This window comes from Silene latifolia, chromosome 3 (assembly GCF_048544455.1).
Source record: "Silene latifolia isolate original U9 population chromosome 3, ASM4854445v1, whole genome shotgun sequence".
NCBI lineage: Eukaryota > Viridiplantae > Streptophyta > Magnoliopsida > Caryophyllales > Caryophyllaceae > Silene > Silene latifolia.
In genome coordinates, this window is record NC_133528.1 from 9,720,746 (window position 1) to 9,746,831 (window position 26,086).

General features: G+C 35.3%; 4 protein-coding genes across 5 annotated transcripts in view; 2 read left to right on the forward strand and 2 right to left on the reverse strand.

The window, feature by feature from the left end:
- The window catches only part of LOC141647130 (chloroplast stem-loop binding protein of 41 kDa b, chloroplastic), a 57,693-nt gene extending 45,739 nt beyond the window's left edge, over positions 1-11,954 (reverse strand). The window contains exons 1-10 of one of the 2 annotated variants that reach the window (XM_074455184.1): positions 11,677-11,954; positions 11,012-11,143; positions 10,840-10,926; positions 10,354-10,444; positions 10,195-10,249; positions 9,959-10,019; positions 9,646-9,867; positions 9,050-9,166; positions 8,854-8,943; positions 8,407-8,757 (exon numbers count right to left, since the gene is read on the reverse strand). In XM_074455184.1, the coding sequence (XP_074311285.1) occupies positions 8,581-8,757; positions 8,854-8,943; positions 9,050-9,166; positions 9,646-9,867; positions 9,959-10,019; positions 10,195-10,249; positions 10,354-10,444; positions 10,840-10,926; positions 11,012-11,143; positions 11,677-11,790 (1,146 nt within the window). In that variant the 5' untranslated portion in view covers positions 11,791-11,954 and the 3' untranslated portion in view covers positions 8,407-8,580. Of the gene's footprint in view, positions 1-8,406; positions 8,758-8,853; positions 8,944-9,049; positions 9,167-9,645; positions 9,868-9,958; positions 10,020-10,194; positions 10,250-10,353; positions 10,445-10,839; positions 10,927-11,011; positions 11,144-11,676 lie in introns of those variants that run through there. The other variant, XM_074455185.1, reaches the window with a different exon arrangement.
- Positions 11,955-12,600: 646 nt separating this feature from the next.
- LOC141647131 (Golgi apparatus membrane protein-like protein ECHIDNA) lies at positions 12,601-16,002 on the forward strand. The gene is made up of 6 exons (XM_074455186.1): positions 12,601-12,748; positions 14,267-14,323; positions 14,424-14,627; positions 14,769-14,828; positions 14,949-15,075; positions 15,619-16,002. Exons 1-6 carry the CDS (start codon positions 12,734-12,736, stop codon positions 15,705-15,707), a joined length of 552 nt encoding a protein of 183 aa, XP_074311287.1. The 5' UTR covers positions 12,601-12,733; the 3' UTR covers positions 15,708-16,002.
- A 1,633-nt stretch (positions 16,003-17,635) lies between these two features.
- LOC141647132 (psbP domain-containing protein 1, chloroplastic) lies at positions 17,636-20,824 on the reverse strand. The gene is made up of 3 exons (XM_074455187.1): positions 20,383-20,824; positions 18,607-19,041; positions 17,636-18,129 (listed from the first exon to the last, which is right to left on the reverse strand). The coding sequence occupies exons 1-3, from the start codon at positions 20,548-20,550 to the stop codon at positions 17,908-17,910; spliced, it is 825 nt and encodes a 274-aa protein (XP_074311288.1). The 5' UTR covers positions 20,551-20,824; the 3' UTR covers positions 17,636-17,907.
- A 795-nt stretch (positions 20,825-21,619) lies between these two features.
- LOC141647133 (alkaline/neutral invertase A, mitochondrial-like) lies at positions 21,620-25,937 on the forward strand. Its single transcript, XM_074455188.1, has 6 exons — positions 21,620-22,703; positions 23,322-23,487; positions 23,627-23,838; positions 24,282-24,775; positions 24,887-24,935; positions 25,289-25,937. The coding sequence occupies exons 1-6, from the start codon at positions 21,933-21,935 to the stop codon at positions 25,613-25,615; spliced, it is 2,019 nt and encodes a 672-aa protein (XP_074311289.1). The 5' UTR covers positions 21,620-21,932; the 3' UTR covers positions 25,616-25,937.
- The last annotated feature ends 149 nt before the right edge of the window (positions 25,938-26,086 follow it).

Here is a 26,086-nt window from a genome sequence, read left to right on the forward strand (position 1 = left end):
GCATGTCTAGACCAGGTTTGAGGGGGGATTACTGCCAAGTATGCATGTGCAGCTGGTGAGAGGAACCTTATACCTTCCATGTGTGTATTAAATTCAGCCTTAGTTGTACACCTTGCTGCACTCCAGAATGCATCTTTGAAGACTTGGCCTGTTAATTGCAACTTAAAGTTGGCCCATATATGCCTTACACAATACCTCACTTCAGCTTTTGGGGTAACCAACTGCAATGCATCCACCAATCCCTACATACATTTAAATGTTAAAAGAGAGTAAACAATAAATACAGATAAAAGAACATATGAGAAACATTATCAATAAAAAAGAACATATGAGAAACATTATCAATAAAAAAGAGGGTAGCTATTATACCTTTTGTCTATCTGACATAAAGGTGAGTACTTTACCTTCTTCCTTCCCCAAATCCTCAATTAGTAATTTTAAGAACCAAGACCAAGTAGTAACATTTTCTACTTCCACAACAGCTCAGGCAATAGGATAAATGTTGCTGTTTCCGTCTTTCTCAACTGCTACCAAGCACATTCCTGGGTATGCTCCTTTTAAATGACACCCATCCACTCTAACTAATGGTCTGCATCCAGCTAAGAAACCATCTTTTACTGCCTTAAAACACAAGTACATCCTCTGAAAAATTGGAGAGGGCCTTTCAATGTTATCCACCATAACAATTGCAGTAGAACCAGGATTAAACTTAATCACAGCACCCACATAATCCCATACCCTAGCATACTGATCAGCCCCATCACCAAAGATCATCAGTTTAGCTCTTGCCCTTGCTAGCCAACATACTCCATACTTGACCTCAATGCCTAAATCCCTGTATACACGCTTTTGAAAACCAGATAATTTTCAAGTGGGGTTCTTCCTCCAATCCTCAAGATACCTCTCTGATAGGTACTCAGGTGTCACTTTCCTTGTATACCCAGTGAATTCACATGAATGCTTCAAATTCATTGTTGTTATTTCCCATAATGTGTCCCCCTCTTTGCAAGTAACATATATTCTGAACGGACACTAAGAATTTTTTGGACACTTACACCCCACAATCTTGCACCTCACCTTATCCAACTCACACTTACACCTATATCTACAGAATACAGTTACTTTATCCCTAGCACTATGCAAGTAGTAGCAGTCATACTTATTTTCAATTGCATGATGTACTAAGGCCTTTCTTAAAATATCTGCATCTGGAACTTTCAGACCAACACAAAGTGTGACCCTTCTTTTGAAATCAATGTCAGGGTTAAATGCAGGTCTGCCATCAGTTTCATCATCACTGCCTTGAAGACTTCTTAATTCATCTGAGTTACCATCGTCTTCCTCACCCCACTGCACATTCTTATCAAATTTAAAACCCTTTTCTACATGTCCAGTATGCGATCACTTTCTACTCCTTCAAATAATTCTTCTTGCTGCAACTCTTCTCCACCAACACCAAACTTCACATCATCTTCTAAATCTGACAAGTCATCATCATCACTGACTTCAAAGTGCTCATCTAAGTCTGTATCTTTGTCAACAATTTTGGATCTACCCTTACCAGTCTTCGCCTTAGCAGCTTTTCCCTTATCCTTGCCTTTCACAGACTTCCCCTCAACCTCTGTTTTCTCATTAAGATCAGCTTTGCCTTTCTTTTGCACAACCTTTTTCACAGGCTTCTGAAGATGTTCTTTCACAGCACTAGGTTCTTCTCTTTCAGATCCACACCCCTTGCTTTTTTTCCTCAAAAGAGATTCCCCTAAACCAGCAACATTAAAATCCTCAATAACTACCTTTTCCTTCCCTTTATCAGCCCTCTTAAACTATAGCTTTGGAATTCTTTGAGAAAGATTTTGTTGTGAAGGTTTTTTGTGTGAGAAATCAATTGTTAGTGGAATAAGTGGAGTAAATACATTGTCTGCAGGTTGGTTGTGTTGGTTGTTAACTAGTAACTTTCTTGGGCTTCTTCTCAATGGGGCATTAATAATGGGCTTCTTTTTTGGTGAATTTTTTTGGCAGGCCCATAAGTTTCAAAGGGACTGGTTATGGATGATTCTTTGCCCTCAAAGGATTAGTAGGGTCCACCTCAAAAGTCACATCTGTAGTCACATAGAGATCAATACCATTGTCCTCATCCCTTGATTTTACCACTTCGGTTACTTCCTGCCACTTCTTTATAAGGGTCATGCCACTAGTTAATTTCCTCCCACACCTCTTATACCACACAAATGGCACCTCATTCTTACTAATCACACTATAGGCAGCATTAACAATGAAGCTATATGTTAATTGCTTAACACCAACACTAGCAATTAACTGCATCCCACTCCAACATAAAAAATACCACCATAGTACAATCGAACATTAACTATCAGAGACTTTTCCATCCTACAAACCAATTGAACAACACAAATTTAGGTAATATTCCAGACAATAAAAAGGAATTAAGAAAATTACTTGGTAAAAGACGAGTAAATTAAGCGGTTTTTGCCCTTAACAAAGTTACTAATATCTCGTCCTCTTTACCCTTAACAAAGTTAATTAGTATCACCTACCCAATTAATTAAGCGTTTTTGTTACTCAAAATTTAAGTCCAGATCCAATTTGAGGATAAGAATTTGCGACAACAAATCTACTGTTGTACAATACTCAATTTCCAAGCAAATTAACCAACTATAAGTAACATTATGAACTCTAAACAAAGTTACTAATATCACCTACAAAACTCGTGTACACCTATTTCCATCAATTTAAATTGAAAAGGGTAAGAAAAAATGCAAACAAAAACCTTAATTAAGCGAGTTTATGAAGAATACGATAAAAAATGTCATTTAAACCGAAATTATGAAGAGAAATTTAGGGGAAAAAGCTTCACATACCTGGATAATTGGTTAGGATTGACCGGAAATATGCAAGATGAACTTTATTGTTTGTAGACGATAATTTAGGTTTTTCATGCGATTAATTTTGGGGATTTTATGAGTTTTTGATTTAGAGGTTTTCAAATAGGAAGATTAAAAGGTGAAATAAGATAAGGGTTAAAAGTGAAGAGGGTAAATGAACACATATGTTCACTTAGGGGAAAAACGGTCAATAAACATTTGTTCTCACCGGAAATCACATTTGGTATCAAGTATATAAGAAAATTTTATATTAGGTATAGTATTTTAAAAAACGTTATCTTAGGTATAAGATTTGAAAAAACTAATTATTGTAGGTATAAGTTATCAAATTAGCCTAAAAATTATAGTGTAATTGTTTGTTTATCTTCTACTCACTTAGTTTGCCAGTGATGCCTAATGTAATGTCGTATTTGTAATGCTTAATGTAATCTGCGACTAATTTAGCAGTTATCAGAAATTCAGTTACAATTTTGAAGCTAATGCTTAATTGGTTGCTAATTAGAGACTAATACCGTCCTTTTCCTTTTTTTTTCTAGTCAATTATCATGACCACAATACAAACGGAAATAAATATCATTACTTGACAGTAATTAACATTAACAAACCATGATCATAACAAACAATCAAGAGATAAGTTCAAGAGTTCAACAAATAAAAACTAATCAACAACGACCCATAAGATAATCTATTTCTCAATTTTCAGGAATCACGAATATGCCAATAACACCACTAGAGGCTATGAACAATGAGGAACATATAGATAGTCCATGTCATCACTGAGAATATAGCGTTTTCGCACACTTTCATCGACATCAGCAGCAGCTAAAACTTGAAAAGCAAATGTCATTTCCGAACCTTTTGGAGAGAGGGGCTCCTACAATGCATACAACGTATGTACATGGTACACCAGAGTATAATACCGGATCCAACTCACGATCGGGATGTAGAGGCGATCAGGATAAGTAATCTTAGTGTAGTTCGTACACACACGAAAACTTTTAATGATCGGTCCAAATTTGAGATGGAAGAAATCATAGTTCAACTCACGGTCGCGAGCAGAAGCATTCCGATACATGTTGTAAACAGTACAACCTTTAACATGAAGAGGCTGCCCATACAAAATAATCAAAATATATCAACATTGACAAACATTTTAAACAGAGATAACATAGAGTTAAGGATCTAAGCTATTGAGTTTTTTCCAGTTAAGGACCCGAACTATTAAACTTTATCGTTAAGGTCTAAGGACCTCAAATTCATTTTCTGTTAATTTCCATAATATGACAATGAAATAAAGAGAAAATTTATTTTATTATCCAAAAATAATAAGTAGGTAAGAAGAAAAATATAAATCTTCTTGATAAAATAAGCAATTACTATTTTACCATACTTTACCGATAGTAAAAAAGTAATGCAATCCATATATGATGAATCCCTTTACTATAAAAGCCAAAGCATTTAAATGCTTTTGATTGACTATTGATTTTGAGGAGAAAAATTCATCGATCCCATTGTGGCCCCACCATGTTTTATTTTGGGAATTAATTTCCCTCTCTCCGGTTTTTTCCTCCCCAACTTATTTACATGGTTTAATTTATAAAGTAATATGGTTTCTTTATGTTGAATATATTTATGGTATAATAGTCATATCTTTTAAGAAAAAAGATAATAATAAAATTAAAAATCTTGATATATTAAAAAGCAGCAGATAAATAGGGAGTAACACTACACTACGCCGTATAAAATTAAATACAATAGATAACACACAATTTTTCTGATGTAATTTACAGTCCAAAAATTATCATACATTTGCTTTGATAAATTTTTAATACAAAATAAACAAGCAAAAAGAACAAATTACAAATTCCTAATTTGAGAATCCCAAATACAATTACTAAAATTAGAGAAAACTTCAAATATTCACCGTCTTTAAGAAGAAAAGTTGCATGAACAGTACCACTTGAAAAAAAATAAAAACAATAAAATGTCGCATAAAATAAAAATCAAACGAAAAAAACAGCACAATATTTTTTATTTTTTAAAAATTTAGTGATATTGAAAAATAAGTGCCAAGTTTATTTTTTTTATAAAAAGCACAATATTGAAACCCCATTTATTTTTATATAAAGAAAAATACCAAAGTTTAAAAAGAAAACTTATACAAGAATTATACAACATTTTAATAATGTAAATAAAAAAAGTCACATAAAAATAAACAAAAAATACCAACATAATATAGAAAAATCCATTTATTTTGATTTAAAGGAAGTAACAATTTTTTACCAATTTTTAAAAATTAAAAATAAAAATAACAGCATACATGCAATGAAAATATCAAATAATTGATAAAAAAATTAAAAACAATATGAATTAATATACCTACTGGAGGGAAATCCCTGATGATTTAACTCTAAACTGAATAAGGAGACTTCAAAATAATTGAGATTGGAAGTTGTAGAACAAGAGGATGAACTAAGTTATCAAAAAATTAGGAGATAGAGAACGATGTTAACAAAAATCCTATTATTAAGTAGATCCACAAATGAACAAAAAAGTTTTTGTAGGGAGGATGAGGATGAGGGAGAGTGACAAGTAAGATGTTAATTGTTTGAGTGAGAGTAAGGGTAGAGGATGACAGAGAGTGACAAAGATAGGAAGCGACGACGGTGTCGTCAAATATGTGAGTTTGAGAGTGGGAGGAGGGTGAGAGTTAGGGTTAATAGAGCTTGAGTTTGGGCTTTGGGGTGTATAAATGTGAGTATACGTGTTTTAAACTTATTAAACGATTTAGATACAATATAAAAGTAAAAAGCATAATGTGTGAGTACTATCAAACAATTTGTCTTATCTTGGCATATGAAATGCTATTTGACCAATTTTAATTTGAAACGGATATGTCCGTCTTAAGAGAAACCGACTGGGTTAGGTTTGATGTCCATTTTTCGGGCTTTATAGCTATGGCGGTTTGTTTTATCAAGGTTGAGATGCTATTGTGTTATTTTCAATTTCCATCTCATCTATGTTAAGTGAATAATATTTCTCTATATTCTCTTTATACCGGTCTAAGTGTAATATTAAAATAACGTTAATATCATAAAATAAATATACTTTTAAATGAGTTTTTAAATTAATTTATCAAACTACTTAAATACTTTTTATAAAAATATACTTATGTAGCATATACTATTTTTTTTTTTGCGTTTTCTTTGAAATCCCCTTACTATAAAAGCTGAAACCTTCTTTGTATTTCTATTGGTCCCTTGATTTCGGGGTTTAAGTATTGCTTTTTTTGTAGGGGACCACCACCTTCTTTGAAGGTATATAATTTCAGATTTTAAATTTGCTTTACATTTTATTGACACAATTTATTTAACCCAATACAATACCAATTTACAAATAAAAAAAAAAAAAAAGATTGTACGAGTAGTACTTTTAATTTTTATAGTTTATAAAAAAAATCAATTTTGATGAGAGAAAAAATATTATGAAAAATAAAAATAAAAAACCAGTTTTTTTTAAAAACCATAAAAAAAATTATATGAGTATAACGATTCATAAATGGATCACATTGGTTTTGCGACCAACATGGCTACATTAATCAAAATAAAAAACCCACAAAAATCAAAATCGAAAAACACAAGTAAATAAGAAAAACAATAAATCAAAATGAGTAGCCGAGAAAATCTAACTCACCCTATGAATGAAATTTAATTCTGAAAGTGATGGATAGAAAACAATTGAATTAATTTAGGAATTTAGTCAGAACCAAGATGAATTGCCCTTACAATCACGAATTAATTAATTATAGTATAATGGAGGAGCACAAATGGATGAGTGAAGAGATCAAAAGAGCAAAACGGTGAAATGGATGATGATAATTTTGGTTTAGCATAGATTTAAATTATGTGATGATCATAAATTTGATAATGATTAATGATGATGGCTTAAATCTGAGATGGGGTACAAAAGAAGGTATATTTGAAGATGACAAATTTTGACAAATATTTAGGATTTTTCTTTGTTAGGAAGATTATAAAGTACTTTTGATATATTCACACGTTGGACGGAATTAGAGTACTTGATAAATTTTGGGTCAAAGGGTGTAAGCTTTTTTGGGCCAATTTAAACTAGTATTTTTATTTTTATTTTATGACGAGGGAGTTGAGTCCCTCCCGGGCCCATGCATTCCGCACCACCACATGGACCATGTAAGCCACCCCCTTCGGGGGCTGCAGTGGCCAAGTGATCATTGCCCCAGCTGGTAGTCGAACCAGTGACCTCTCAACTCCTGCATTTCTGCAAGCTTCAAGGTTTAACTCAGCTACCACTAGACTAACACCACTTGGTTAATTTAAACAAGTATTTAGGAAGTGTTCATTTGGGCCAATTTAAATAAGTATTTAGTTCGGGTTAGGTAATTTCGGGTTACGAGTCTGTTTCAGGGTTTTTGGTCAGGTCTGTTTCGGGTTAAGCGGGTCGAGTTGTTTCGGGTCCTAACATTTTCTGGTCAATGATTAAGAGAAGGCATTTCAAGTCTTTCGGGTCAGTAGTGTTGAGTGGTTTCGGGTCGGGTCTGTTACAGGTCCATGAAAGGTCGGGTCATTTTAGGGTCGGGTCAATTTAGGTTTCGGGTGCGGCAGTTCGGGTTGATTTCGGGTCTCGGGTCTGGCCTGGGTTGATTTTGCCAAGTCTAAATTAGTGAGTAATATGCTCTACAACCCAATTTCGTCTAACAAAAGAGAAATCATCTACCAATATTTGTAACTTAACTTTTATTTAATGATATTTATTAATTAATATTTTAAATTTTACAATTAAATGAGAGCTCATCTACCAATATTTGTAACTTTACTTTTATTTAATGATATTTATTAATTAATATTTTAAATTTTACAATTATATGCAATTTTATTTTCACCATTTAAATATTTCGTTAGGTAATTAACACTATATCCAGTCCCGTGCAATTCTGCATGGGTATAAAACTAGTAGTTGAAACAGTTCAACAATCTAGACCCATAGATATGTCAAAACCTACATTAAAATTGTGAAGTATACCAGATTTTTGAAGATAAACCCGTGCATTTTTTACACGGGAGTAAAACTAGTTTCCTTATGTTAAACAAGATATGGTAGTACCTAGTGGAATCCATTTTGCCAAAGCACTTGTCATGTGTCATTTGTTTTAATTGTTGCCGACTTGCCGGTTGATATCTTGCCAAACTGATTCTAAAACTAACTTTTGTTTAATTTATTGAAGGTGAAGGTAGCAAACTAGATTGCTCGATACAAATTGTCTGAACGGAACTCAACTGAAATCAAGTCCAAAAACCACGACCTAAAAGTCTTTTCTTTTCCTGTATTTTAACCTTTCTTTCTGTTTTGTTTTGTCTATTGTAATTATGACATATTTCCGTTAATAAATCAGAAAAACAAATGCTTAAAACTCGTCTCATTTAAGCTACAAGTCTACTACAAATAAAAACGTTAACTTATGTTTATGTTAATTGAAGGTAACAGTTTTTTTTTTCAATAATTTTCGATGATAATTTAACAGGTTGGTAATTTCTTGTATAGGCCGCGCCTCATCTGGGCCAACAACTAAGCTCAGACTGCAGCCAATGTCGGAAAATGAGGTGTACAACAAGAAATGGTTTAGATGTACAGTAAATCTTGATTAGGCAGTGACAAGGGTTTTGCCCAAAATAATGTCATCAGTAGAGAAATCAGCTGCTTTTCTGAATGTTCCTCTTCCAAAGTCAAGGTTGTACGAGTCTGCAAGGCCTTCAACGAGGTCAAACTCCGGTTTCCAACCAAGTAAAGTCTTTGCCTTCTCTATTGATGTGAAGAAATGCTGCAGGAAAAACAAGATGCATTCAGTTACAAATAACTCAGACATTTTGGCAATGCAATAGAAATGCTGTAGGAAAAACAGGATGCATTCAGTTACCTGGTCACGGAAGGGAAATGGCTTCTTCTTTCCGAAATCATACTCCTTGGGGTTGAAGTGGACTAATTCAGGTTCAGGAAATCCAGCAGCCTAGAGAACACAGTTACAGATTAGATTTTAACCTGATAATCAACAGACGTAATTTTGGAAAACATGACAGTTTTGTGGTTTAAATCGAAGTTTTAAGTAACATTACCTTCGCACATGCCCTTGCAAGTCCATCAAATGTCACATACTTCTCTCCGGAAATATTGAATATTTCCCTGCTTGCTTTCTCATTTCCGAGAACTAGTATAAACGCCTTTGCCAAGTCCTGATACCAAAACAACCAATCAGTCTTCACAAATACTATCCTACAACCAGTTGTATAATAGCATTGTACAACCGCCTCTAAGTTGTTGAGCTCTTACACAAAACTGTTAAGCTATTTTATAAGTTATTGAGCTATTTTACGAAGTTATTGAGTTTAATAATTATTATGTTAAGCTCAATAACTTTGTACCATAGCTCGATAATTTTGTCAATAAAGCTCGACAACTTTGTAAGAAAGCTCATCTACATTAAATAAGTAGTATATACAAACAGTTGTATAATACATTAACTGATCTATGTTACTTCATGCCTATTTACCATCTATGTTACTTCGACACTTTATTTCAGTTGCTTGTCGCATGTCTTATATTCTAACATGATGCTTAGACACATCCGTGTCCTAATAGTTAGTCCGAGTAACATAAATTTAATTGGGATTGGTAATTTATTTTTCAGGAGTGATAGTAAATTTTGACAGACCTTGACATGACCAAGTTGGGTAATTTGCACTCCTGAACCAGGAATAGGAATTGGTCGGCCGGCTTTAAGACGGTGGAAGAACCATTCTTCGACTGGATTGTAGTTCAATGGACCATAAATGTAGACAGGCCTTATAGCAGTCCAATTTACACCCTTAGAACTGAGCAAGGTCTCGGTGTCAAGCTTTCCCTTGTGCCTACTCTTTGGATCCACTGCATCTACCTGTTTTCAGTAAAAACAAGCATTACTAGTTTTTCAGAAAGTTTAGAGTGTCAAACACGGGTATGCGAGATAATTTGATGATTCGGGTTACCTCATAGTGTGGCAAGAGGTCTGACTTGAGATACACACCAGCAGAGGAGCAGTAAATATATCTGGTCAGGACAACAAATAATTACTTTTTTTTTTTTTTTTTTTTTTTTTTTGTGGCAGCTGTAAAAATAATTCTTATACAAATGACATTTGACTCATATGGTCAAATAATTACAAGTCGACCGTAAATTGACAAATATATATAAAAAATCTTCTGGATAGTAGCATTAGCCTTACTGTTCTAGGTTTGGTAGTGCATCCAATATCGGTTCTACCTCAACCGCCTCTCGCCCTGCAATGTGACGAGAAGAAGATAAATGTGTCAAGAGACGAGAATTCTTACTAAAACATTTATAAAGTGCTAACAGAACATTGTAAAGATTACGAACAACCCACCATTTATGTCGTATACAACATCGTAGCCTTCAGCAGACAAACTGCTCTTTACAAAGTCGAAGTCCTGCCTATCACCTTTCAGGTGCAAAATCTGAACAGCAAGAGAATTGATTACTGTTTAGTACATAACTTAATATGACAGCAACATTACCAAAGTGCGGTAAAGGGTCCCGGTTATGGCCGGGTAGTGAGGAGGAGTTGGATGTAGGGATGTCACTGGGATAGAGCGAATATAATCATTTAAGTATGGGAGCAGGCAGCACCTGCACCCACCAGAGTCGATATTATATCCATTCTTACACATTCCCGCATGGACAAAAGATGTACAAACAGTTTAACGAGTCATTTTGCTTTATTCCACCGTGTTGAAAGCCAAAAAAAAATAGCAAGTCTTTACCTCTATTGAAAATGGATATTAGGATAATATGATGTAATCGGCCAATTAACTTCATGCTTTATATTGCATTTGTAAGATGTTAGACTCACCTTGGAAGAGAAATCGGCAAAATCAGCATCTGATTCACCAGGCAATTGTTGAGCAATAGGTGCTTTACCTCTTGTGAAAAGAGTCACCTGTCATCAAACATGCTCAAAGTCTTACAGCAAGTAATTAAGAGGTAAAAATCATGACAGTAAATATATGATGACAAAGCAATACCTGATGTCCCTCCTTAATAAGGAGTCTTGACAAGAATATACCAATGAATCGAGTACCGCCCATTATCAGAATTTTCTTCGCACTTGCTGTCACATGTAATGCTCCTTTTGGTTGCACTACATTCCTCTTGAACTGCAGTAGCACACCTTATATCAGACCAACTGAACTAAACAATCTTTTTAACTGAATTTTCGCGAATTGAATAGATTAATGGTCAAAGTTGACATTTGTCGAAGCAGCAGATAAAAGTCATTATTCTTGTTGGAGTTTAGACATTTTGCTAATCAAGGGAGCGTATGTCATGACACCCTTTTAAAAAATGCTGACGGGGGTTTTGAACCTGATCATGAGTATCACTACTCACTAAACAGCTAAGCCAGCTAACATCTGCAGCCTGCAGGTCTGCTAAATACCAAAGAGGACTTATGCAGGAACACAATGCAAGATATTCCATAAAACAAATAAGTATTACATTAATATTTAATTAAGTTATTTTATGGAAATTAAGTTGGTTCATTGTATGGTGGAATTTACCTAGGATTCTGTTTCACTATTATCTCCCATAACTTATCACTCACAATTTAGGAAACTGTTCAGTTGACTCTTTTGATGGCAAGAGTATAAGGGGAACAAAGCGGAAGAACAAGTAGAGAAAGAGCGAGTACCTGAACCGAGTTTGTGAGTCTGGTGCCATTGAAATCAGAAGAAAGAGAAGAATGAAGAAGAGACAAAGATGAAGTGAACTGGTTTTGCTGCATGACTACCATACTGCAGGCCATTATTTTTCCTGCAAACTGACTGTTTTTTTTTTTTGTTCAGTGTTTTGTAATTTTGATAATAAAAGTAGTTATAGTTCTATAGTTTTATCTATAGTTGGTGCTTTGTAGTTTGTGGTGTTGTTTCAAGTTTGATTTCTCCCCCCACAACTCTCATCAGTCATCAACGGTTAGGATAAGACATTGACCCCACTATTGGTTTATAACATCCACACCCTTTCCCTCCTACTAAAGTCCTAATAGACACAAATGTAAAGTCTCATTTGAGACCGTCTTGAGCTTAAGACGAGTTCTTTTAATTTTACGTGATTCATTTAATGCTCGCTATAGTGATCATGCTGTAAACTTAAAATCATCTTAAGTAAGACTAACTCGTAAACAAATGCATCCCTTGTGCTTCATTTTATCCACAACATTTTGGGATTGTACTCAACTACTCATGTACTCCCCCATTTCAGTCAATTCTTTACGTTTACTTTTTACACATAATCCCAAGGTATGAGGCAAATGTAAGAAAGAAAGCCCTTACCTTTTCAATCTTATATCTTTTGTAGGCCCACTTTATACATGAATTAAGAATTTCGCTTTGGTGTTTTTGGTAATGTAATAAGGTAAAAATATGCTTAAACCAGTCGGTAAAGAAGTCATTTAAACACACAAAAAATAATCACTATTTATCCATAATTGTGAAACTCACTTGATGAGTTTAAAGACAAAAACCAAGTCTAAAGGTCGGTTTAGTTTCTCATAAAATCGAGTCAATTATATTGAGCTCGAAGTCAGATAAACTCGATACCATCTTAGAAACCCGAGACAATTTAGACCGGTCCAGCAACTTAACCAAATTCATCAAAATCAAGTAAGCATTTAGACGAAAGAAATTGAGAAATAAACACGAAAAAACGAGAGAAGAAAACCTTCCTTGCATTTCTCTAGCTGATCTTCCATGGATCCGATGCAAGTAAGCTCTCGCATTCTCTCTCCATTAATTAATTGACAAATTCATTTCGCACAATTCATACGTTCTCATATCACGTATAGATCTCATAATATCCAATTTTATTGTATGTTTTAGGTTTACGATTTTAACAATTTAACATATGATCAGTGTTCCTGCATTTTGTGCCAAATCTTACAATTGTTGAATTGCGCGGTTGTTTGATTTAGTAATATGATGTGATATAATGTGGCGATTTAACTGCGTTATGTTGATATATATGAAATTTTTGGTAGAGAATTGCCGCGATTCAATGCGTTAATTTGTTCAGTTATGAAGATATATGAAATTTTTGATGCTTTAATTTGTTCTGGTAGTCGTGTATAATAATGTGGCGATTTAATTGCATTGCGTAGATATTATGAAATTATTGATGCTTTAATTTGTTCAATAGTCGTGAACGATAATGTGGTGATATAATTGCGTTACGTAGATATGTGAACTATTTGATGCTTTAATTTGTTCAGATAATCGTGTAGGTAGTGTGGCGATTTAATTGCATCGCGTAGATATTATCTATTCTTGATGCTTTAATTTGGTCAGATTGTCCTGTATAATAATGAGTCGATTTATTTGCATTACAGATTAATGAAATTTTTTATGCTTTAATTTATTCAGAGAGTCGTGTATGATAATGTGGTGATATAATTCCCTTACGTAGACATGTGAACTATTTGATGCTCTAATTTGTTCAGATAGTCGTGGATAATCTCTGTTTGCGTGTTAAAATTTTTACGCTAAAGTATCTTTGAAGTTTTGTTACGCTAAATTTTTTACACTATGAGATGTCTGAATTTAATGGTAAATTCATCATTTGTGAAGTGTCCTTAGTCTGGAGTACAATTCATTGCGAAAATCAGTTATTCACTTATGTAGTCATTACATGTTCCTTTCGTGATGATCATAGTCGAGAAACTGATGCGAAATGCGGAAGCGGAATAACAGAAAAATAAAACAAAAGGGATATTTGCCTTAAATTCATGGGTAGAATTCAAGTCAATGGGATATTTACTCGGTGCTAGACCTATAACACGAGTAATGGGTGAGAATACTCAAGACCTATTGAATATTACTCGGGCTAAAGCTTGATCGCGTCAAACTCCAACGATTTTTATCGAACGCATCGATTTTTTTTTCATCTCAATTCTCTCTTCCATGTCTATTACAAATGATGACCTCTATTTATACTAAAAGAAATAACAACTAACATTGAATCTAGTCCCTACTACTTGTAGTCTAAATACAAAGGCTTGAAGGAAAGACATTGAACATAGTCCAACATCAAAAACAATGAACAAAATACATTGAACATAGTCTAAGATGAAATGGTAGCCATATTCGTATCAGAAACAAAGAGAAAGGAATCCGTAAATTAGAAGCATAACATCAATGTTTATAGAAGAAAAGACACACATCCACGAATATAGTTTTCAGATTACTACTGTTTTTAAAGATTAATGTAAACATGTCTCTAATTTGCAGGCTCCTACTGAAAACTATGCGAACCCCAACGTTTGTTTCTTTCATGTACTATTCAAGGTAATTCTTTGTTAATGTTAGGGCTCTAGTAGTTTTTCTTTTTTATGACCTTTTCGTACTTTTAGCGCACTTTAGAATCTCATGAGTTTATGCTTTGCAGGGTGCATCTCTGGCGTTTTATATCCTATCAGCGCTTTTCATAAATAACTTTGTGATTATTTTCGTGATCACTGTTTTCTTATCTGCTCTCGACTTTTGGGTAGTTAAGAATGTAAGTGGGCGCATTTTAGTTGGTTTGAGGTGGTGGAATGAAATAAATGACCTAGGTGAAAGTGTGTGGAAATTTGAATCTCTTGATCAAGAGGTTAGTATCTGACACTGCACTAGTGTTATTGTATGTTTATATAAATTGCTGAGTGGTGCTTGGCCGTCTTTCTCATTTATTTGAACAATGACACGGCCTTTATGCATACCGGTTTCTGATTTTGTCTTTTGTGTTGTTCAGTCCTTGGCTCGTATGAACAAGAAGGATTCCTGGCTGTTCTGGTGGAGCCTTTATCTTACAGTAAGTACCGTCCATTTTATGTGAATGTGATCCATTGTTGTCTGCTTTTTATTATGTGCTCATAATTATTGATTGTATGCTACCGCTTATTCATGCTTGGTTGTATTGTCTTCTTTGCAGGCTGCAGCATGGATCATTCTTTCAATATTTTCTCTGATACGGCTTCAAGCAGACTACCTTCTTGTCGTAGCTGTTTGTTTGTCACTCAGCCTTGCGAACATTATTGGCTTTACCAAATGCCGCAAAGGTTAGCATTGAATTTAAATGTTTTTCGTTTTAGCTTGTCATGAATCATGATAGCCTCAGAATGTATTAGGTGACGCAAAATGTAGGTAAAAATGTTATTATCATGAATTAAACAATGATTCAGACATCATTGAATGTGGTATAACCAACCCGACATCATTCAAGTACTGCATATTTTGTATTGTAATACCTTATTACATTGTCATCAACTCATCTTTGTATCTGTAAGGTGAAGCAATTTGTGACGGCCTTAACTGAAGAAATTTACTGTGTGTTGTTGGGTCGTCTTTTGTTTCGTTGTTTCTTTTCTGTTCTATAAATCTCTCCCTTGGCATGTCTAGAGTTATCTTTATAACATATTTGGTTGTTCAAATCAATAGTTTGTTTTCCTTGCAATTTTTAAATCATTATTTAGAACATTGGTTTTTCAGTGTCTTTTTGGTTCATCAATTTGTTACTGCCCCATCTCCTCCTCCCCTTTCCCCTCTTATAACTTACGGAGTAATTGCTTTACTGACGAAATCACTTATTTTCCTTCTTTCAGATGCTAAGAAGCAGTTACAACAATTTGCCACACAAACTCTGGCATCCCAAGTTTCATCCACTCTACAGTCAGCTTTCAGTGTTGTGTGAGTCAGCTTTCAGTGTTGTGTGAGTCCTGTGTGACTACATCGAGATTACGGCATACAAGTGATTTATTCATACTAGTCAAGTAGTCAGTGAGTAGATGTTCAAAGCTGAAAACCCAGAAAGATAGGCGCCAAGGCCCAAGGCTGAAGCTGATCAACTTAGTTGAACTGACACGACACAACTAAGCTAAGACATTATAAGTTGTGTCGATTTTGTAAAGATGTAAGGCCAAACATCGCAAGTTTGTAACGATTTGTGCACAACTAAATAAAGATGTCTTGAGTTTTTCCTCTCTAAATCTGGTCTTCCTTGTAGGGGTGGGCATAACCCGGTCCGGACCGGGAAAATGGACCGGTCCAGACCGGTATCGGAATTAAAAATTCTGGTCCGGTCCCCGGTCCAACATTTTTAAAGATTCCGGTCCGGTCCAATCTTGGTCCGAAAAGACCGGAATTATTGTATTTTTTATTTTATTTTTAAATATTATATAAAAAAACAAGTGTACGCCTATTTAATCCGGTCCAACTGGTCCGATTTTTTGGATCGGAATTTGAAAAAGAAGGTATGTAAAAAAAAATCCGGTCCATGATTTTTTTGGATTCCGGTTTTGGTCCGGTCCGGACCGGTGCCCAAGCCTTGTTGTATTCCTCCCCAAATTGGACCGTTATTGTGTATCTTCAATCATAATCTCACCGTCTTCGGTTCATGCTATTATTCATAGCTGCAGAAATCCCCCTTAAACTAAAAGAATAAGAGGGTGTTTGGTTGGGGGAGTTGGAATGGAATGGAATGGATTTAATCCATTCTAGTGTTTGGTTGAACTATTTTGGAATGGAGTTGGAATCCGGATGGATTCTAAATCCATTCCAATCCCCTCTAATCTCATACCTAACCTTTAACCCAAGATTCTAACACCATTCCATAATGTTTTAACATTTCATTCCATTCCAAGGTTCAACCAAACAATATAAACCAAGTATGGGATTTAGAATCCATACCACAATGGTATGAGATTCCAATCCATTCCATTCCTTCCCTTCGAACCAAACGCCCCCTAAGAGATCTCAAAAGTTTTCCGCCTAACTAAATTAGCTATAAATGAGCTTCATAACATCTTATCTACAACTGGGTCATCCTGATTAATTTCAACTTAAAGCTATAAATGGGCTTCATAATATCATATCTACAACTGGACCATACTAATTAATTTCATACAATATATAATTCTATGCCATTTAAAAAAGGGGATAATATTTTTTTAACTTGCATAGGCATATTAACGGGATATTCTTATTTTGTTACATACATGAAATTGCGCTAATTATATGTACAATGATATAAATATTTTACTATTATTATTTTAAAACTAAACATTATGACCAAGAACATTTTTTTAGGAAACATTTTCTAATTAATTCTATTATTCAATCTTTTGATACAAATGTACTATGGATTGAGAGTAACTTCTAAAAAGAAAAACTTACTTATGATATATTTTCTTACACTTTAACTTAATATCCATCTTTGCTCCATACTATATGAAAACTTAAATTTTGGTTACTTTTTTTTAATTGTTTATATAACGCCTTCGGTGGATATAGTGATATAATTAAAAATAATGTTTTCTTAAAACAAAGTTAATAAAATAATTTTAGTAAAACCAACAATCTTATACGGAGTAAAAATGTTGGACAATCTCTTTTCTAGACCTTAATACAAAATTGCTAATAGTAAATTTTATAATTAAATTTCAAATGGATTTAAATATCAATAGTATAATTATTAAATTCTCTAATATTCTCATCTAAAAAACCGCGCATTTGCGCGGGATCTATACTAGTTTTGCAATAAATGGTTACTTCCTCTATTCTAACATGATGTATGCCAATGGTCATTTTGATTGTTTCGAGTCGGACCAACAAACAAAAAAATTGCCGGAAATGAGATGAATACTGTATACAATCTGTTGAAATGGTGTTACAGGAATAGGTATATAACCGATTGAATGGAGGGAGTATTAATACAATAAAATCATGCGTCGACTCTTTCTTCAAGCTGTAAAGACGGTACAAGGTGATGACAAGATATCATGGTCACTAGTTTCCGTCTTTACATTTGAGCCTCAAAGCAAAAACTGGCACAAAGACTGAGAATTGAATGTAGAACATAGATTACTAAAGAAATGCTTGTGATGCAGGGTTGATTAGGCTGAGACCTTGTTCACTCTGAAAGAACTGATTACTCGACGAAGGTCGCTCTCCTCCTCTCTAAACACATTTTCAGGAGTTTGTAACCGTAACTCATAGAGCCTGTTGTTTTCCACTCCAAGAACTGAAAGGTATCGTCGATCCCATTCCAGCCTTACCACTCTTTCTTCAGGCATGACCGCCAGTTCATTGTTGTTCGCATATGATTTTATGTTAACCTGTTGACGTTTTCAAAACATATCATGGTTAAAATCAGAGCATAAGATGAACTTACAGCAGATAATACAACTATACAAGAATAACTAACAGGATATTTTTTTTTTGGTGTTGACAAGGAGTATCCTCTATCGACAGCTGGGGCAATCTCCTTCGGGGTACTGAAGGCAATTTAATGGGTTGACCCCTCCCAAGTTTGGCTTTTTTCATTCGCAAGAGTCAGGAATCGAACCCTGACCACTTGTTTAAGAGATGAAAGCCCTTACCACTCACACCAGCCAACTTTGGTCCTATTAATGAACTTGCAGAAACTCGATTTATTTGGTGATGAAATAGTCGAGTAATTGAGTGGTATTACTCATGACTCGGGTGTCAAAAACCCCTCAGCATCGAAACATGGTACCATTTCCGCCTTTGTACCAAGCCGACCAAAATTGTTTCTACAGATAGATGCTATAACACACTGATAAAGCTGTTACCTCAACTAGATAATACATTCTTCCATCATCAGCAACTCTGGAAGACGTGGAGAGAATTTCTGCTTCACGTCGTACACCAAGTCTGGTAGACATGAATTCTGTTAAATACTGCTTAAGCATTTTCTTCCCTGCATCTTCTGGTGTGCCCAAATCCTCGACAGTCTTGTAATTGGATGAAGAGGGTGAAGATATGTCGACTGACAGATTTTCGTCAAGAACATAAGGATCCCTGAAGAAAATGTCGGCACCAGCACCTTTGACTTGTATCCAGTTCTTAGGGTATGTTAATGAGTAACCATCAAAGAAGTCTATGTACTCTCTGAAACCAACAGACGGTTGAGCAAGTGCAGAGCCTTGGCTATGAATTTGTGTGGCGATGAAACCCGAGAGAAGTGCTGTAAATGCATCCCTTCTAGAGACTGTAAAAGCTGTAGTCTGATTATATTGTACAAAATGTCCTGTGAGAAATCCATCGTAATTCAATAATCTCGGTCCCAATGATTGTAAGTGACAAGCAAAAAGAACTACTGGGGTGTGAGAACTGAGAAAGTTGATCGAAAATTCCTATAGTGAACTAATCACAACACAATCCAGTATCCACTATAGGTTGAATCCTTGCATATAATGTCTCAAGACTCGATATTTATCTACTCCCTCCGTCCTGGTCAATTGTTGTCCTTTGGTTTTGGCACAAAGACCAAGGAAAGAGGAGGGGGCCAATTATAAGATGACAAGTGGAACAAATTGAGTGGAAATGATCAAATTGCCCATCAAGTTCATTCTTAAAATAGAAAGGACAACAATTGACCGAGACACCTAAAATAGAAAAGGACAACAAATGACCGGGACAAAGGGAGTACAAATTACTCGTATCAAATAAGACCGTTGTACGACCTTATAACAACTTTTGTAGTGTCATCATTAAGTGAGGTGCATAAGCTAATTCGACCATTGTACAGTACAATCTAAGCCTAGTCAGATACTCAGATTGGGATTGGGATTCGGGGTGTGCAGTGGCAAAGCGAGGGGCTACTAGGGGCCGTCCCTGAGAAACTCCAATGCTAAGCCAAAACCGTATTTGCTTGTAGTTGCCACATCGGATTTACAAATCAATATTTGTCAAGCTACAACCGTCTCCAATGCTAAGCCAAAACCGTATTAGCTTGTTATGGTCCCACTACTTTCTTTTCCTCACATTTTTCTTCCAAGCAATTGGCTTGGACAAGCCAATTGGCTTAGAAAGCCAAAACCGTATTAGCTAATCACCATTTTTTACTCCAATGGGCAAGCCATTGGCTTAGAAAGTCAAGCTACTCTGGCTGTTTGGTTCAAAAGGTCGGAATGGACCGGAATGGAATGAGATATCATGAGGGGATGGATTTAGAATCTCATACCTATTATTTATTGTTTGGTTCACTCTAAAATTGTACGGAGGGGAATGGAGTGTGAAGGTGTGTATGAGATTCCGAAGGGTTGAGATGGAATTAGATTCTAAGTCCATTCCAAAATGCCCGACCAAACACTAAAATCGCTCAAATCCATTTCATTCCATTCCAACACCCCCAACAATCTAATTGCATGTTTGAAAGGTTCTCAGAACCGGGGCCCTAAACTTTTGAGGGCCCAATAATTAGTTTAACAAGATAATTTAAACAAACAGTAATTATTGTATAAGACGGTGACGGTCCCTTTATATAAAAAACACTCTAAGAAGCTTGTAATTAACAAAATTGAGATAATTCAAGCCAAATATTCAGCAAAATAAACGAAACATACCGTATGAGCTTTGCAGGAAATAGTGGAAGAACGCAAAGATTGAGGTGATGAATGTGGGGAGACGAACGACGCCGTTTCAAGCTTAGCGGCACAAATGGTTGTAGGTAAAAATGAAGAAGAAAAACGAGAGGGAACAGTGAGTGGTTTGAAGAAGATAACAGACACCATTTTTCGTTATCCTTTCAAACCTCCTTTTTCTCTTTTTATTACTTATACCCACCAAATGTATTTTTGCTATTAAGCCGGGTTTGCAATGGCCAATGGGTCGTCTCGTAGAACTTTTTTCAAAGAACGGGACGACTCGTAAACAATTCTATTTTTTTAAATCTTTTTATAGCTTCATTTTTTTTTTGTAGCATTATCCTATCTCATCATTTCAAATGATAGGAGTATCGGCTTTCAAACCACTTCGATTTTGTGGTGTGATGGTTTAAAGTTCCAAGGACGATATAGATGACCCGGGCTCTTCTTAATAGAGTAGGTTAGGTCACTATGATCCTTAAGTCGGATCTTATTGTCTTGACGTTGACATTTAGCATATCTACTAAAATTTTATTTCACGATCCATGTCTAAGCGGACCTTTTTTTTTTCCCACAATGTTACATATTCAATTCAGATTCATCAACAAGTTTAAGGCGTTATTTGGTAAACGGTATATTGACCAATTTTTAGCATATTCAAGGGTTTTAGCATGTTTGACCAATCAATATGTTAATTTTAGTGTTTGGTAAACAGCATATTGAAACAACATATTTGGGGTCAATATCTTTATTTTACATATCTTCTTTCATTTCAAAGATATTGGTTAGCATATTGTAAAATAGGAAATTTTTCTCCATTTTACAAAGAAAATTAACAATCTACTAATCGTAATCTGCCAATTACCAAACACTCAAATTAATTCTGCTAATTATAATATGCTACTCAAACCTTCTGATAAAATCTGCTATTTATAATCTGCTATTACAATCTGCTTATGCTGAAATTAATCCGCTGTTTACCAAACAGGGCATAAGCTCGACTAGTTGCTAAAACGACAGGCTAGTTAAGACAATCAGACATACACCAAGTAATCATTTTTATACCGGAGTCATTTCTATTACAAGCCAATTTATACGGTTTGTGACCATTTTGTAAATTTTAATATACGGAGTACTTTTTACCCGATAATACCGTCTCATTTTCCTCGCGATAAATATTCGAAAATATAATGCCTTTCCAAGTTCGATTCCTCCCAAACACCTTGCCAACTTTATAAATATTTCAAACCTATATTTACAATTACAAACCACCATTAATGCCATTAATAAACTACTTGGACAGCTTTTTGTTCTTCCAATCTTCGGACATCTTTTACGGGTAAATCTTTGCCTCACCTTCTTAGATTTTTTCACCTGTTAACTTCCCTAATTTCACCCACTTTCCTTTTAATAACTTGATTATTTTTCCCTAATTTTAACCATTTTATTGAAGATATACATGTAATTATTGTTACCAATTTTTTTAATTTGATTAGAATTTTAATTAGTTCATCATTTAATCTTTTAAGATGATTAGAATTGGTATTTCTGTGATTGGAAAGATGAAACCTTGTTGTAGAATTCTGTCAAATTATGCTTGCAAATCCCCAATTCTGACAAATATGAACCCTAGTAATTTATCAAATAACCCCTTTAGTTTTGATAAAATTAAAGGAATTCATTGCTACCCATTTCAATTATTGGGATTTCCAAGTGGAATTGAGACTACCCACAAAAATTTATGCTTGAATGGACCAAGTTTTGGACAATTTAGGGTTTGTTCTAGGGTTGGCTTAGGTAGGTGTGACTATATTACTAGATGTGTTGGTGCTGATGTAAGAAGTGTAAGGAATTGTTCGTCGACGGTTGATTCTCGGATTAATGATAAGAATTTTGAGAAGGTTTATATTAAAGGAGGGTTGAATGTTAAGCCTTTGGTTGTTGAAAGAAATGGTGAGGAGGAAGAACATTTGAAAGGGGAACAAGGGGGTGTTGTTGAATTAAATGAGGGTGTGGAGAAAGGTGATAAGATAGAGGATTCAAATGTCGGTGAGGTTGCAAATTCCGAGAAAAAGGAGTCCGAGATGGAGAAGGAGGCTTGGAGGTTGTTGAAGAATTCTGTTGTTACTTATTGTAATAGCCCCGTTGGGACTTTGGCTGCATGTGACCCGAATGATAAGTCACCGCTGAATTATGATCAAGTGTTCATTCGTGATTTTGTTCCCTCCGCACTTGCTTTCTTGATGAAGGGTGAAGGGGAGATTGTCAAGAACTTCCTCCTTCATACTTTGCAACTACAGGTGATTCTGATTTTTAAATTTCTCATTGTTCATACTTCATATAGCATTGTGATTGATTTTGTTTATATTGCTTCTCAATGTATTTTTCCCTTTTAGGTTGTTTATTAATATTTGAGAGTAAAACAATATTATTTCTCAATGTATTTCTGATGTTTACATATGCTTTATACACAAAGACCAAGGTACAAAGAGATGGGAATTACTTTTAATATTATTAAAAGATAAAGTAGAGAGTAAAACATACCCAATAAAAGGAAAGTGTAAACTATTGACTGAAACGCCCAAAAATGGAAAGTGTAAACTATTGACCAGGAGGGAATATTAATTTTGTGCTATCTGGATCGGTGAATGAGAACATTATGGGGATCAGAAGTTCTATCTTTCGTTGCTTCATTTTTCAAGGAGGGTGGGGTATTGTTTATATGATCAGGAGAGTATGTCTGTAAGCGTCGTTTACAAGTTTTCTTGCGGGATATTTCGGAGCTTTTTTTTTTTTTTTCCTGAGGTGGTGTTATATTTTATTGGCATTGGACCTTCTGTTTGTTTTTGACTACCTTAGATCCAATTTTTCTCAAGTCCATTATTTGTTTGGAATGTCTTCCCTTCTTTTTGTCTCAGAGCTGGGAGAAAACTGTTGATTGCTATAGTCCAGGACAGGGATTGATGCCTGCAAGCTTTAAAGTTAGGACAGTGCCTCTTGATGGGAACAATGGTACGTTTGAAGAGGTTTTAGATCCAGATTTTGGAGAATCTGCTATCGGCCGTGTTGCACCTGTTGATTCTGGTAAGTAGTTGTTCAATCATGCAAGTGTGGTACCGTATAAACTGCAACTGTTATGGCCATTGTTTTACAATCTTCTTTCCTGGAGAATTTAGTCAATTTTTGATATAGTTTAAGAAGTTTGGTATTAATTCTTTGGCAGGATTATGGTGGATTATATTGTTGAGGGCGTACGGAAAGTTAACTGGTGACTCCACATTACAAGAGCGAGTTGATGTGCAAACTGGAATGCGATTGATCCTGAATTTGTGTTTAAGCGATGGGTTTGATATGTTTCCTACGCTTCTGGTCACTGATGGATCCTGCATGATAGATCGACGGATGGGTATTCACGGTCATCCCCTTGAGATCCAAGTAGGTTTAACATATTTGCCTGTTTCCCTTTCTACAATATCAGATGCCAATTTTCCTATTCCCTTCTATATCTAGAACCACATTAGGTATTTGTATTTATTGAGTGGCCTTACTTCTTGCTATCTAGAACCAGATAGTTTCTTTATTTATTGGTAGCTATCGCTTTTTTTTTTTCACATTGTTGAGGCTTTGTCCCTTACATCATTCTTGCTTTTGTGGATCACCGTGATGGGTTTATTTCTTTTATTTAGACCCGGGATAGTTAAATTTTCACCCCTTGACCAATGTTGTTGGAACTCATATCATTCAGCTTTCCCTCTTCCGCCTGATGTTGGGCCTGTGTTTCTTGAGCTTCACATAACTAGCATCATCATTGGTTTTTCTTTTCGTAGTACTTCGTATTAGTTATGCTGAGATCCCTATTATTTGACCTAAATCTGCAGGCACTATTTTACTCAGCACTACGCTGTTCTCGTGAGATGCTGACTGAAGATGAAGGATCCAAAAATTTAATTAGAGCCATCAATAATAGATTGAGTGCATTGTCTTTTCATATTCGAGAATATTACTGGGTAGACATGGGAAAGATAAATGAGATTTACCGCTACAAAACAGAAGAATACTCCATGGATGCTACTAACAAGTTCAATATCTATCCCGAACAAATCCCTCATTGGCTGATGGATTGGATTCCAAGTGAAGGTGGATATATGCTGGGCAATCTTCAGCCTGCTCACATGGATTTTAGATTTTTCACTCTCGGTAATCTGTGGAGTATTATTTCTTCTGTGGGTACTCCAAAACAAAACCAGGCAATTCTAAATCTGTTCGAAGCCAAATGGGATGATCTCATCGGACAAATGCCATTGAAAATATGCTATCCTGCTGTAGAGAATGAGGAATGGCGTATAATTACCGGCAGTGATCCCAAGAACACGTGAGTATTTGGGCTACTTTTCTAATCAGGATTTAGAAATTAATTTGTTTTGATCTGTTACCTGATGGTGGGATAATACTCTATTGACACAAACTTTTTCGGTTCTTGCAGCCCTTGGTCATACCACAATGGCGGCTCTTGGCCTACACTTCTGTGGCAGGTAAGTTTGGATCTGACTTTAACTTGTATTTGAAGAACGTATTTAACGCTGCATGTTTAAGGGGTGGCTGATATCTATGCACTGGTTTATGATTTTATACCTCTCTTTGGAAAAGACGTGTAAACAGTTAATTGCGTGGAGATGAGTCGTCACGACTTCAGTTCATTTTGAAAAAGTTGTGCATTAATAGGTGACAATTTTGATGTTGACGGTTGGAATCACTTGAATGTGCGTCTTTAGTATTACCCTCGGCCCTCGCTCCCTCAGTAACTGTATCAGCTAAGCTATGACGTGGTAGGGTGAGAGTTATCTGTATGTTCACCTCAGTACCTCACCTTTGCCTGTTTTTGCAGTTCACTTTGGCATGCATTAAAATGGGTCGGACTGACCTGGCAGAGAAGGCGGTTGAGATGGCCGAGAAACGGCTCCAAGTAGACAGGTGGCCTGAATATTATGACACCCGCTATGGGAAATTTGTGGGAAAGCAAGCACGACTTTACCAAACCTGGACAATTGCTGGATACGAAACCTCCAAATTGTTCCTAGAAAATCCAGAGATGGCATCCTTACTTTACTGGGACGAAGACTATGAACTGCTGGAGATATGTGTTTGCGCCCTGAACAAGACTGGTCGTAAGAAGTGCTCTCGAGGCGCTGCCAAGTCTCAAATTCTTGTTTAGGGTTCTTCAATCCAACATAACCATTTACACTATTTAAATTAAGGTAGACTATATTAGCAACGGGGTTCTTTTTTACTCCTCCTTGCAACGTTTCCACAGTTGCTTCTCCGATTAGTCTCTTTTCATGGTGGCTAGTTATGTCGTAACCATTTTTTGGCGCTGTTGCTAGGAAACCTGCATTATTACTAGTTAGGGAATTTGCGGCGTGATTGTCTGCCTGTTTGTACATTATAAGTATAACAGGAGTAATATATACACAATGTATAAGATATTGGTAAAACTATAGATATCAAAGTTCTTCAAAGGAGCTTTTCATTTGTGACTTCTCATGTTGTTTGGATTCGCTTTCAGTTTTGTTTTTCTTGTATTATTCTGAATGATTGCTCTAGTTACTCTCTTAGTAATATTGCTTTCTTTGACATTATGAGAAGCAATTGGGTGAACTATGATAAATCCTCACATAAATTTCCA

Coding starts and splice junctions, on each gene's coding strand:
- LOC141647133 (XM_074455188.1), top strand. CDS start 21,933: ATGATTAGAATTGGTATTTCTGTGATTGGAAAGATGAAACCTTGTTGT. Junction 23,839..24,281: donor GTCATCCCCTTGAGATCCAA/GTAGGTTTAACA, acceptor CTAAATCTGCAG/GCACTATTTTACTCAGCACT. Junction 24,936..25,288: donor GGCCTACACTTCTGTGGCAG/GTAAGTTTGGAT, acceptor CTGTTTTTGCAG/TTCACTTTGGCATGCATTAA.
- LOC141647131 (XM_074455186.1), top strand. Junction 14,324..14,423: donor TCTTTCATGTACTATTCAAG/GTAATTCTTTGT, acceptor TATGCTTTGCAG/GGTGCATCTCTGGCGTTTTA. Junction 15,076..15,618: donor CTTTACCAAATGCCGCAAAG/GTTAGCATTGAA, acceptor TCCTTCTTTCAG/ATGCTAAGAAGCAGTTACAA.
- LOC141647132 (XM_074455187.1), bottom strand. CDS start 20,550: ATGGTGTCTGTTATCTTCTTCAAACCACTCACTGTTCCCTCTCGTTTT. Junction 19,042..20,382: donor TTTCCTGCAAAGCTCATACG/GTATGTTTCGTT, acceptor CAATATAATCAG/ACTACAGCTTTTACAGTCTC. Junction 18,130..18,606: donor GAATGTATTATCTAGTTGAG/GTAACAGCTTTA, acceptor AAACGTCAACAG/GTTAACATAAAATCATATGC.